The sequence below is a fragment of the Lissotriton vulgaris genome, chromosome 11 (genome assembly GCF_964263255.1).
Source record: "Lissotriton vulgaris chromosome 11, aLisVul1.2, whole genome shotgun sequence".
In the NCBI taxonomy this organism is placed as follows: domain Eukaryota; kingdom Metazoa; phylum Chordata; class Amphibia; order Caudata; family Salamandridae; genus Lissotriton; species Lissotriton vulgaris.
The window spans coordinates 1,108,190,544-1,108,204,410 of NC_141699.1; the positions used below are offsets into that span (position 1 = coordinate 1,108,190,544).

Consider the following 13,867-nt stretch of genomic DNA (forward strand, 5'->3'; position numbering starts at 1 on the left):
ACCCCTGGAAAGAGTGTCATCTTTAATTTACCTGGGCCTTACTATTGCTGAAAACATGAAATGGGAGGCTCACATAAATAAGAGCACACTAAAACTAGCACAATCGACTGGTGGTATACTAAAGGTCTATAGTAAATCAAGCAAGGGAGCTGTTAGCCCAGCCCTAGAAATCTTCAATGCCGAAGCTAGAGGGGGAATTCTCTATGGTGCACAATTGTGGGGTCACGCTAAACTAGACGCCCTTCTAAAGGTAGAAAATCAATTTCTGAGGCAGTTGTATAGACTTCCAATGAGTACCCCGCTGATCCCAATACGACTAGACTCCGGACTAATGGCGATAAGACATTTCACGCCTTAGACCAATTCTATACTGGCGGCGCATCTGGACCACCCCCGAACTAGAGCCATATAGAGAGGAGCTAGCAGAGGTTATTTCAGCTAGGGGTGCAGCTAACCTTCCCTGGTTTGCACATATAAAGTCTGTACTAACCGGTCTGGGCAACTGCTGGTCGGACCCAGAACATGCTTGCCCCAAACCACAAGAAAGTTTATCAAATCCCGGTTTGTAGAATATAGAAGTGCACAACTCCACTCTTGCCCCAGGACGGGCAAAGTATCCATGGCTTTCTTGGAAGTCAAGGACGTGGCCCGTTTTGAGCCAATACTGGACATGATTTCACCGGTGGAGGCAAAAAAGATCTTCCTACAATTCAGGTTTGGGGTCCTTCCACTCCATTCCTATACGGTAAAATGGTGTAAGGATAGTGAGGCACAGTGCCCTGCTTGTGGTTCTCCAGCTGAAACAGTCCTACGTGTATTTTTCGCTTGCCCTGGCTACCACAAGGCTCGAAAGCGATGGCTGGCACAGATCTGTAGACACATTGGCTCCAGGAACCATCTGGAAGCTTTTCGGATTCTGAAATCAGACCTTAGTACCCCGATTGTGTTTTCAGTCTTTAGATTTTTGTTTGCTTTGTGGTGTACTAGAAGGGCCCTACTAAAAATTACTCAATGAGGTTCAGGGCAAGTGGCAATGATTTTACTGAAACCTTTTTATAATTGTCTTTTCAAACTACGATTAAGTTGCTATAATGTGCTTTTTAACTTTTTCTTAGATTAGTAGTTTTTAATTATTTATTCACCCTTATTATGCATCTCATATTTGTATAGTAAAATGTGTCTGTCTTAATATAATCTATGTATTGTAAAGGAAATTGAGCTTTTTAAACTATTGTTGTTGCTCCATTTTGATACTGATACTGAGAATCAATTATATTGTACATGTTTTTTAGCGCTGCACTTTTACGTTCGTAATGACCGAAATAAAGTTTTTCTAAACTGAATATTATTTCATATTCTCCCACAGACAGGAACATTAACAGAAGACGGCCTGGATCTGTGGGGACTCGTGCCCTCGGGAGGGAACAGGTGAGGTTGGTCACCACCTAAATGGACATTCTTGTATTGTTTTGAGACGATGTGTTCTGCGTCTTAAAGAAAAGAAAGTGAAATTTCATGTTCTTGAATTTAAATTTCTTTTCAATCATCTATAAATTGTATATGAACTTGCAGTGAAAAGAATGTCTATAGATATCACTTGCACAGCTAAGACTTCATAATAACCACAAATTAAGAAGAGGAACTGTAGCACTGATCTACCAAAATTCTGCAAGAATTGAACTCTCTTTAAACTGTTTGATGCACTCAAAGATGCTCTTTCCATCATTTAAGACAATCTTAAAACTACCTCAAATTGGAAGTGACAGCCTTCAGCCAGGATGAATGGACTTAAGTCTCTTTCAAGCAAAGAAACTTTTTTTAAATCGCTGCTGACTTTTCTAACTCAAAACTGCTTCTAGGGCAGTCAAACAATGAAGAACAGATCTCCGCATTTTAAAAGATAGTGTAAAGACTGATTAAAGACAGAATAACACCTTTTGTAAATTTCACTCACATTTGTAGCTTGAGACTATCCTTGGAAGCCTAACTTGATTCAGCGTGGCACTCGCAGCGTAGGAGTAAGTCTTTCAGGTGTGGAGCTATGAATTACCTGGTCAGGCAGGTGAAAAGAGGATGTCGGAGGCCTTATCTGGTTGGTCCTGCACAGTTTTGAATGCACTTGTCCATGGGAGGCAGGCGTGATGTAAATCCAGACATCTGGAACAAACGCACTTTTTAAATTTCATTAAAAGTTTTCTGTTGAAGCTTGAAATCAGCAGTTCATTGGGATGTTCACAAAGATGAATTTTGTCCCATAAAACAATGATAAAAGTAGCATTAAGTACACATACAGGTATTCTACTCTCTGTAAAATTTCCATCCCCAGCATAAAGACAGCATAGAGGTGTAAAGTCTAGAAAAAGGTATGAACTAAAGTAAATGTTGAAAGAGAAAAATATCCAGACGTAATGTGATTCAAAGAATCCTAATTAAGTACAGAGAACAGCAACTGAGCCGTAGAAACCACATTAAGTCAACCACTGAAAAATTATGCGGGAATGAGGACAGATGTGAAATGATAGAACTGACCTGAAATGGACTCTGATGGAGGGAGGACGCCCCACACTATAAGGGACGTTGCAGAGAGTCTGATCAGAGAGCTCCACATGGGGGAATTTGGTAATATCCAAGCACAGCAGGTCCAAGCTTGTGATAAGTCTGAACACTATGCCATCTGCAGCTTTCTGGGTGGTTGTCCCATGACCAGTGCATTGATAGTGGGGAAAAAAGTCTCGCAAGATGGCCACCAGAGAGTGATTAGAACATTCCTGTAACATTTGCTTTTTTTCAGTGAACATATATATATATATATATATATATATATATATATATATATATAAATATATTTGGACACACAGCAGGAAAACCCCAAATTCGAATGAAGCCACAACGGGAGTTTGGTTCTTTAAACTCGTTACTTTATTTCATCACGCTGAAAGGCTCACCAGTCCAGAGCTAACATCAAAGTTCAGAACGCCAGGACGCGTTTCGGGAAATGAATCCCTTCATCAGCGGCGAGTGTCTTGCAGAGGAAACTGCGAGCGCCTTGAAATGCACACCTTTATGTAGAACGCACCCGCCCCAGTGGGCGTGGCCATACCTGTTGGCTTCTGGGATGCGTAGTGTATGTTCCTTACCCCTCGTGAGTGCACTGCAGTGTCCTCAATGAATGAAGATTCCATAAAATCCCAAGTGGGTAGATGTATGCTGCCGGTGGGTAGCCCCTCCTGCTTTGTAGATGAAATTCGAGCGCCAAACTGACACTCCCTGCACAGCATCAGCTTGTGTCCCGTTCCTTGAGCAAAACACGAAATGGTGCCAGCACGGATCCGCAACAGCAGCGGGCTTCATTCCCGACCCGGGAAGGCCGTATTTCAATTAGACACACAGCAGGAAAACCCCAAATTCGAATGAAGCCACAACGGGAGTTTGGTTCTTTAAACTCGTTACTTTATTTCATCACGCTGAAAGGCTCACCAGTCCAGAGCTAACATCAAAGTTCAGAACGCCAGGACGCGTTTCGGGAAATGAATCCCTTCATCAGCGGCGAGTGTCTTGCAGAGGAAACTGCGAGCGCCTTGAAATGCACACCTTTATGTAGAACGCACCCGCCCCAGTGGGCGTGGCCATACCTGTTGGCTTCTGGGATGCGTAGTGTATGTTCCTTACCCCTCGTGGGTGCACTGCAGTGTCCTCAATGAATGAAGATTCCATAAAATCCCAAGTGGGTAGATGTATGCTGCCGGTGGGTAGCCCCTCCTGCTTTGTAGATGAAATTCGAGCGCCAAACTGACACTCCCTGCACAGCATCAGCTTGTGTCCCGTTCCTTGAGCAAAACACGAAATGGTGCCAGCACGGATCCGCAACAGCAGCGGGCTTCATTCCCGACCCGGGAAGGCCGTATTTCAATTAGACACACAGCAGGAAAACCCCAAATTCGAATGAAGCCACAACGGGAGTTTGGTTCTTTAAACTCGTTACTTTATTTCATCACGCTGAAAGGCTCACCAGTCCAGAGCTAACATCAAAGTTCAGAACGCCAGGACGCGTTTCGGGAAATGAATCCCTTCATCAGCGGCGAGTGTCTTGCAGAGGAAACTGCGAGCGCCTTGAAATGCACACCTTTATGTAGAACGCACCCGCCCCAGTGGGCGTGGCCATACCTGTTGGCTTCTGGGATGCGTAGTGTATGTTCCTTACCCCTCGTGGGTGCACTGCAGTGTCCTCAATGAATGAAGATTCCATAAAATCCCAAGTGGGTAGATGTATGCTGCCGGTGGGTAGCCCCTCCTGCTTTGTAGATGAAATTCGAGCGCCAAACTGACACTCCCTGCACAGCATCAGCTTGTGTCCCGTTCCTTGAGCAAAACACGAAATGGTGCCAGCACGGATCCGCAACAGCAGCGGGCTTCATTCCCGACCCGGTGTGCATTTCAAGGCGCTCGCAGTTTCCTCTGCAAGACACTCGCCGCTGATGAAGGGATTCATTTCCCGAAACGCGTCCTGGCGTTCTGAACTTTGATGTTAGCTCTGGACTGGTGAGCCTTTCAGCGTGATGAAATAAAGTAACGAGTTTAAAGAACCAAACTCCCGTTGTGGCTTCATTCGAATTTGGGGTTTTCCTGCTGTGTGTCTAATATATATATATATATATATATATATATATATATATATATATATATATATATATATATATATAATAGGATTTCAACTCATTTTGTTTCAAATGGAAATCATCCGGCACTCACGAATATCGTTCATTTAGACTTCTTTATTAAATTACAGCAATATCATCAACGCGTTTCGGGAGTCAAGCTCCCTTGATCACGATGTTTTTGCGTTATCAAAGAACCCTTCTTTAATGCATGAAAAAGGTAGTCAAAATTGTAAAAGGACTCGCATTACACAGTTCAGTTGTTTACAAATTCGGTGGCCATTTTAACACATTTAAGTAAATCGGAGATAAGTATTGCACAAGTATTCAAACATTTGTTATTTTGCATAAAAGCAAATATACAAGTAGACAAATGTTAAAATCCCTAAATAAAAACAAACTTAAATCTGTAATGACACTCGATAAAAAGCTGTTTGACAATTTAAGTGCAAGTGCATATTTTCTAGTTGTGAACATAAGCACAAGGTTATATATATATATATATATATATATATATATATATATATATATATATATATATATATATATATACCCACACACCTTTGGTACTGAAAAAAACAATTGTTACAGGGATGTTAGGCTCAGATTTCTTTGATATATTACATCACTTATGACATGGTCAGCGACTTCACTGATGATGTCACTGACATTCGAGATTACATGATTCATGACATCCAGTGAGTGTTTCATAAACCTTTCTGAGACTTAAAGATATATTCTTGGCTTCTGCTTAAGTTACATTACTAGTCTTTCTATGCTACAATTAAGTGATACTATTTGTAACATATGTCATCTGAATTGTTGTGTGACTGCCTGCATCCATGTGTGAGTTGGTGTTTGAGTGGTTGTATGGGTGTGTGTAAGTGACTATATGGGCGAGTGGATATGTGAGTAGCTATTTGGCTGAGTGAATTGCTGTGCGAGTGGCTGCATTTGTGAGTGAGTGGGTATATAAATGTCTATATGGGTGAGAGTAGCTGTTTGAGTGGGTTTTTCATTAACAGAGTGTTCATTTGAGTGGTTGTATTGGAGAGTGAGTGGCTGTATGGGTGAGTGAGTTCTGTAGTGAGGTTTTATTGGTGAGTAAGGTGTGTGTGACTAGCTGTATGGTTGAGTGCCTTTGCGCGTGACGATGGGCGAGTGCCTTTGCGTGTACAATGGGCGAGTGCCTTTGCGCGTGACGACGGGCGAGTGCCTTTGCGCGTGACGACGGGCGAGTGCCTTTGCGCGTGACGACGGGCGAGTGCCTTTGCGCGTGACGACGGGCGAGTGCCTTTGCGTGTGACGATGGGCGGGTGAGTGGCTTGTTGAGTAGGTGTATGGGTGAGTGTGGTGACCGCGGCTTTATGAGTTAGTGAATGGGTGTGTTTAGAGCTCTATGGATGAGTGGGTGAACAGTTATATGGGTGTGTGTATAGGTTTGAGTGGTTGTGTGAGTATGTGAGTGGATGTGTGAGTAGTTGTGTGGACGATATCATCAGTGATGTCATTGACCATGTCATGAGTAACGTAATACATGAAGTCATAAGTAGTGCTTTGCGGGGACGTGAGATCTAGTTGGCTCAGGTAACGAACTGCTGAATTTCATTGATTTTTTTTTTTTTTTTTTTTTACAAGTGAAATCTGAGCCTAACTACAATAGCCCTGTAACCTTTGGTCTTTTTCAGTGAATATCTGTTTTTTATGTAATTTCCTAACTATAACATCCCTGTGATCTTTGTTTTTTTTTTAATCTGAATTTCCAAGTTATTTTATTTTTATTTCCTAACTGTGACCTTTGAGAGAGGATGTGTGGCTGTATAGGTTGGTGGGTGGCTGTATGGGTCAGTGACTGAGTGCATGAGCGGCTTTATGGGTCTGTGAGTGGGTGTGTAAGTGTCTGAGTGGGTATGTGAGTGGATGCATGAGTTTGAGTGTCTGTGTGAGTGGGTGTGTGAGTCTCTGAACGTGTCTGTGAGTGCATGCATCAGTGTGAGTAGACCTGAGATTGGTTGTTTATGTATTTTCTCAGTGGATCTCTGAGTGGGACTGACTGGGTAAATGATTCTGAGTGGGTCTGTTAGTGGGTACATGAGTCTCTGGGCCTGTGAGTGCATGCATGAGTATGTGAGTGGGTCTGGGACTGGATGTGTCTCTCTCACTGGGTGCATGAGTATCTGAGTGTGTCTGGAAGTAGGTACATGAGTCTCAGAGTGGATCTGTGTTGGGAGCATGAATGTCTGAGTGGGTGTGTGAGTGGGGCTGTGAGTGGGAGCGTGAGGCTCTGAGTTGGGCTGTGAGTGGGTGTATGAGTGGCTCAGTAGGTCTGAGAGTCAGTGCATGAGTCTCTGAGCGGGTCTGTGATTGGGGATGTGTGTCTCCGAGTGGGTCTGTCGGCATGAGTTTCTGAGTGGGTCTAAGTGGGTCCATGAGTGTCTGAGATGGTCTTTGCGTGGGTGCATGAATGCCTCAGTGGGTCCATGAATGGGTGCATTTGTCTATCTGGTGGTCTGTGAGTGAGTGCATGAGTGTCATTAGGTCAGCGAGTTGGTGCATGAGACTGAGTGGGTCTGAGAGTCAGTGGATGAGTCTGAGTGGGTCTGTGAGAGGAATAGCATGTCTCCGAGTGGGTCTGTGTGCAAATGCATGACTCTCTAAGTGGGTGCATGACTGTCTGAGTGGGTCTGTGAGTGGCTGCGAGTATTTTTACCAGCGATATTCGTGAATACGCTGTGACGTTACATGGGGTTCACGCTGAGCATTGCTATGGTTTTGCGAATATTGCACTTGGGGAAAAAGCACTGTTTTTCAACAACTTCTTCACATTAATGGTCACTTAAAGACCCCTATATTCTACCCATGGGGTTAGGTTACCTATACCCTGAACACTTTTGTAACTTCCACTTTCTTTGTTCATCCGTGTGACCATGTCCCGTTACATAAAATAGCAACTGCAACTTTCTAAACAGGTTGTGGCAAGTACAGAAGTACATTGCTGTTTGCTATTGAATTCGCAATAGTGGTGTAAAGAAGCGCCTTTGCTGAGTCACTAGGATGCAGCCCGCATTCCTCCAGATATTGATGCTGTTTTCGTATTCTTCTAAACCAATGTCCTTAACACTAATATCCTCACTATTGTTTCTGTTTCAGTTTTCAGACTGTTCACAAGTTCAGCTCTGGTGCAGCCTTACCCTGGGGGCCGCTCTTGGGAGCCCTCGCGAGCTGCCACTCACTGATGGTCATCGATGGGAAACTTCAAGGGGATCCGCTAGACCTCAAGATGTTTGAAGGCACCTATTGGGTAACTCGTCCTTACGTTGTTCATACTCAACATCACATTGATGTCCGAGTCCAACCATACAAACCTCTGCTGCAGATAGAGCTGCCTCTTATAGGAGCCATTTTCTCTGTGTTGCCAGAGCATCTAGTGCAGTGATCTGTCTGCAACCAGTTGAAGATTTGTAGGGCCTGCACTGGTCACTGGGCCGACATCTCTCCAAGATCAATGCAGTTAACATTAAGTTGGTTAATAATAGCCTCCATTTTATAAGTGCCAATTGAGTTTGTGGTGAGCTGAATAAATTGTCACTATTATCCCAAATGGCGTACACCACCTCTGCAGCTTACATTTTGAATTATACAGAAGAGTCTCCTACAAGAAGACACAGAATTGAACTAGCTCAGCATTCTTTTTATTTTATTGTAGCCATTCACTTAAGGAAGGCAGTGCCCTGCTGAACCCCCACATTGTGTGCGCTGCCATGTCACTCATTCTCTTCCCAAAGGGGCTCCTGTGTGCGTGGCAGGAGCCGCATTAGGGAAAAGGAACAGTCGCTTCGGGTTCATCTTTGGAAAAAACAGAACTAATGTTCCAGATGTGCCAAAGGCTTTTTTCCATTGTGTGGAGGACATTTGTTTAATTTACCAGTCCGAGATTGCCATGGCTAATGCATGGCAGATCCAGATAGTAAAAGGGCTACTGGAAATTAGTAGCCACATTTTCCTGCACTCTAAGTGAGGTGGGAGAAAAGAGGAATTTGGCACTACCTGGTTTCCATCCACATCTCAGTCAACCCCAAATATACAGATGCTATAAGAAAACGTAGAGAAGGCAGCATCAGTATTTAATGAGGTTTGACACCTTGTGGATTTGTTTGTGACAAGCTAGAAACAAGGCTGGTAGTCTGTAAAATATTAGCTTGGGGGTTTCCTAAGTGACTTCCTCTTTCCATGGGAATTCAGCTTCATGTACCAAGTAGTTTGTAAATAACTTAGACAACCTCTATATGTGGCTCCAGGGTTACTAAAGGGGACATGGTATGCATACTCATGTGGACTAAACTCATCAAAACCTTATCCAATCTTCAGGTGTATCCCACTGTAATCCCAGGAGATGCGAATATCACAGTTAGCACACGCATGTATCAATTGATTAAATATCCACAGCAGATAATGTTCTCACCATCAACCAAATGAAATATTCACCCGGAACCGGAGCATGCTTTGGGGCCCGGGACCTATTGAGATCCCCGCTTCATTATAGAAGCCCAATACCGAGAGCTGGATGAAAAGACCATTTCTCTCATTTTCTTCTACATTTGAAATTGGATTAGTTTCAGACTCTTGGAAAGGCTATGTTTTGCTACCAATATTTAAAAAAGGTGACCGGCAAATTCTAACTGTAATGATTGCTTTATTTTAGCACTTGATCTACAAGTCAAAGCCTACAGTAAAATCCTTTTGAAGGAGTTGGAACAATGGGCCAGTGAAAAGTACCTTATTGCATTTTTTCAGACCAGATTTCGGTTTAACTGTAGCACAATAGACCACATATTGACTCTAACCTACACAGCACATACCTCTAGCAATAAATCTGGTTCTCAACTGTTTTGCTTGTTTCATAGTGTATTTGGTGGCTCTCTGCAGAGTGGACCACAATATAGTGTGGTCCATCTAAGCAAAATAGGATATCCCAAAATTTGAGAGCCATGATCTCACAACCAAAGGTGCGGCTACACCGTGCATTGAATGAGCTTCACATTTACAAAAAGCAAAATAAGCTGAGAGCCAGTGAAGCTAAAACTAAAATTGTGATCATTGCGGGAAAAGTAAATATCAAGCAAAACAGAACTCTGAGTGACAGCACATTGTTTCACGCTGCTTCAAATCACTATTTGGGACTATGGCATTCTGATAATGAATCCCAGGATATCAAGCTGCAATGCTAGTCAGTGGAATCCCGAAAGCCAGGTTGCTTTTTATTATTTGACATTTATATGGCGCAGCAAATCATCCCCAGGGGATCTCTCGGCGCAAGGCAGCACGATAGCAGAACCCTCACCCAGCCTGGCAGCCTATTCCAATGGAAGGGGGCAAGATAAGAAAAAGCACGCCCTCCCATTCTAGATTTATTGATCTTGCATGGAACTAAAAGATTTTGATTGCTAGATCTCAGCAGGCGACCTGGGACATAAAGCCTTACCTTCTTCCTTGGGTATACTGCTCCCAGGCCTTGCCTAACCTATAACACCAATATAAGAAGTTTAAAGACTGCTTTCTTCCTGACGGGCAGCCAGTGTAGGGCTTGCAGCAAGGGTCAAGATGGGGAACGTCTGGGCTTATTCAAAGCCATTCTTGCAGCAGTATTTTGCAATACCTGGAGCCTAGAGAAAAGCTCTTCCCTTGCTTCAACCAAGAGCATGTTGCCTTAGTCCAACCTACTCACAGTCAGCGCCTGGATGAGAGTCTTTCTTGCATCCAAAGGGATCCAAGGAAATACTTTCCTTAGCATTTTCAAGATCCCAAAACAGGAGCTTGACGATGTCTTTACATTTATATCCCAAACACCGATGTCCAATCAGATTTCCACTGCTGCTGGACTTCATATAATGCATAATTTACTGATCAGTCTTATTACTTCCAAATACACAAGAAAATCACAAACTAGTTTGGCATTTGTTTTAAGAAACCAGTAACATGCATGCAGATCAGCGTTCATAGCACTCAACTACGCATCTAGAACGCCAAAGTCGACACCCAGAAGTACCACCTGCAGGAAATGAATAAAGTTAAGGAAGACCCTATAAATCCTTCGACCCTACAACTAAGCAAAGCCATTGACGATCTAGAACTCACTCCAGAATAAACTAACATAGCCTCAAAAGCATCTCTCAAACTATCTAAAAGAGTCTGCTTCAATTTATCCACATGTTATTGACATTCCCATGAAACCGGCTGATCTTCTCACTGACACGTGTAAGATGTCAACCATGCAACACTGCTTGAGGGAAACATCAAACAAGTGAAGAACAGAGACAGAGCGTCATAAGAATGATCGTTCTGCTGGTTCCATCAAAAGACCTTCGGAGAAGGTGGTCTAACTCCGCACAAGAACCACGGCAACTTAGTCTGGTAAATTATCAAAATGAAACTATATTATCCTTTTATGGTCTGGCTGCAGAGCACAGCTGTTGCCAGACACCTATGTGAGCATCACTAGGGAGGGGCTTTGGCTTCACACACATATTGGGAGCCTGGATTACATGTTTTATTTGGGCAGGAGTTGTGTGCTTCTACAAAGATGTGCTTGCCCGCAACATAGCTCTGATCATTTTGTTAATTTATTCAGCTGCCTGAGTTGAATTTTCTAGGACACACACATGACATTGTAATCATGTAAAAGTCTCTTAGATAATTAGAAAATGTATGGTGTTTTTCTCTGGCTGAAGCGCCGATGGGAGGAGGGCACTGATTAACCTAAATGAATGTTTAGATTAGGCCTCACAGTACAACTGCAGCTGACCTTTCAACATACACCAATATTCTGCAAAATTTTGTTTACACACATACACACATTCCTCTGCTGTTTACTTGTGATGCTTCACATTACCACACAACATTCCTTTGAGGCCAGACCTCCTGGAATTGCCAATGCTCTTTTTTTTGGTACTGTTCAAGAGCTACATAGTAAAGAAGTTAACCTTTAATGGTAATTTGTATAAAAAGTGGAACTTTTAGTTGCCAGAAGGTTAGAAGCCCTTTTTAAATACTTACGACCTACTGAGTAAACTTTATATGGATTATTTTAAAAAAATGAACTGCAGTATCTCGAAACTTTTATAGATGGAAGTGTTGTGTTACAGCATCACATGTAATCTACAAATGCAATTACTCAAACAATATTTGTAAAAACCAGATTTAGTTAAATTGATTATCACTGCCCTAAATGATTTTCTTCTTTTTGCTGCCAGGAGGTTGAGGATCAGAGTATCAATGAAGACGTCAAAGGGAATCGAACATCATCAATGATTCTCAAGCCAGGACCGAAGGCCACCAAGGTACTGTGTGGTAGATTCACAAAGATTTGAGACAATACAGCAAGACCACTTGCTGTGCTGCGTGAAATGGAGAAGACAGTAATGTGCCATATATACTAGGGTATGGTTCATTTCTATTCTCCCTATGTGCTGGGGCCCTTGTTGCAGTCAAGCATCCACACAGGCACCCTTGCACCAATGTACCTGAGTAACAGACCGGATTGTTTTTGTGGAGGAAGCGGCACCTTCCTGTGCAAAAACAATCCTCTGAAGCTTTTTCCTCTTTGTGTGCTTGTCAGAAGACTAAAAGTGAACTCTTACCCCGACTTGCACAGGAGCAGGATGATGCTTGATTCCCAACTCCACCCCCAGAATTGCTTGGTGGCCAGTTATGTAACACTAGACCCCCCAAGACACTCTATGAGGGGGAAGGGGGAATTTGGATGAAATAACAAACAAGAGGAGACTGCTCAGGATCTGTTCCTCTGCTTCTCTTAAAATTTCTTGTTGAAACTGGTGAAGCCTTAGAACTCTAATGCATCAAAAGAAATGAGAAATTATCTTTATCCCTACTCTCTCCGCTATCTACTCTCATTCAAACTCTGTCTAACCGTACCTATTTATCCTGCAGCTAGCGCTACTCTTCTTTGGTGTGTCTTCGTTTTTTTATTTGTAATGCTTTGGCTTATTTCTAGTTGATTACACCTGTAAACATACATATATTAGATTCTATCACCAGAGTTCTTCTTGTTCTTTCTTATTTCTTGTCCCTAATTCTATTCTCCCCTTTAATGTAATTCTCCTTCTATTCCTGATTTATTGTTAAACTCTGTTAACTTTTTCTTTCGTTTTTATCTTTGTTTTCCTTTCCTTCATTGACTCCAACTGAGGTTTATCTAGTTAGGTAAGTGAGGTCACTCTGCAATGTACTCTCCAGTCTCTGATAATCGAACTTAGTCACAATATTAGCCTTAATTCCTTTTTGTCAATACTAATATTCGAACGACTTATCTGTATTTTCTGTGTCTTCTTGGTTGTCTTGTCAACCAGCAACGAGAGGACTCCTTTTGACGAGACCTTGAAACTCTTCGGAAGCCTTCTCAGATGGGACTTGGCACAAGGAAGGGAAGCTAGTAAGTGAAGGGAAGCTAGAAAGGGAAGGGAACGGAGAAACTAAGGAGGCAAGGATTCCCTATGCTAACTCGGGCCAAAAAGAAAGAACGCGACGCTAAGGGCTAAGAAGGGGGAAACCTGACAGGACTTCAAAATATTGCTGTACACTCTCCAAATTCCTCAGGTGAAGTGCGCATTCAAAGGGCAGCGCACACTTCACCTAAGGATCAGCAGCCGCGAGGAGGATGAACAACTAGACCGCCGACCCGTATCGTGAGTCGGCGGCCATCTTGAGGTTCCGCGAATGACATCGGAACCCCCAACATGGGCTTAAAATTGTTTTTCTTGTTCGAATTCGGCCAAACGTAGTCTTTAATGCGCACACAATGTGCGAGACTGGAGGAGCACCTTTGGGAAGCCTGATCGTGTTGCAGCATGCAACTCCTGCAGAAAGAGGAAGATATTAGAAAGAAACATATTTCTCCTTGCTACGCCTCCCCTGGGAAGGTGTCCCAATTTCACAGATTCCCAGGTTCACTTCTCTTAGTAAATCTGGGAATGCATCAAGATTCATAGGTGGATGAGTGGGAACACGCTCCACACACGGAATGCCTTTCCAGGGTAGACTAATGCATGGCAGCAACTTGTGTTGCCTTGGGTTACTCAAGATTTACTATACCACACAGTGCCGTGCAGTTTGGCTGTGCGTGGCACAGTAAATCCCCCAAGCCCTTGAGTATTCTGGCCCTAAATGTGTGCAAAATTTTGCGTCCCAAGAGTCAT

The 13,867-nt window shown here is 43.1% G+C and overlaps 1 protein-coding gene across 1 annotated transcript in view; it reads left to right on the top strand.

Annotated features, from left to right (window-relative positions):
• Nucleotides 1-13,867, top strand: part of LOC147684252 (putative cation-transporting ATPase 13A4) — a 287,710-nt gene that overhangs the window by 155,706 nt on the left and 118,137 nt on the right. The window contains exons 13-15 of the mRNA XM_086944653.1: nt 1,367-1,428; nt 7,806-7,956; nt 11,906-11,992. Coding sequence (XP_086800779.1) covers nt 1,367-1,428; nt 7,806-7,956; nt 11,906-11,992 — 300 coding nt within the window. The remainder of the gene's footprint in view (nt 1-1,366; nt 1,429-7,805; nt 7,957-11,905; nt 11,993-13,867) is intronic.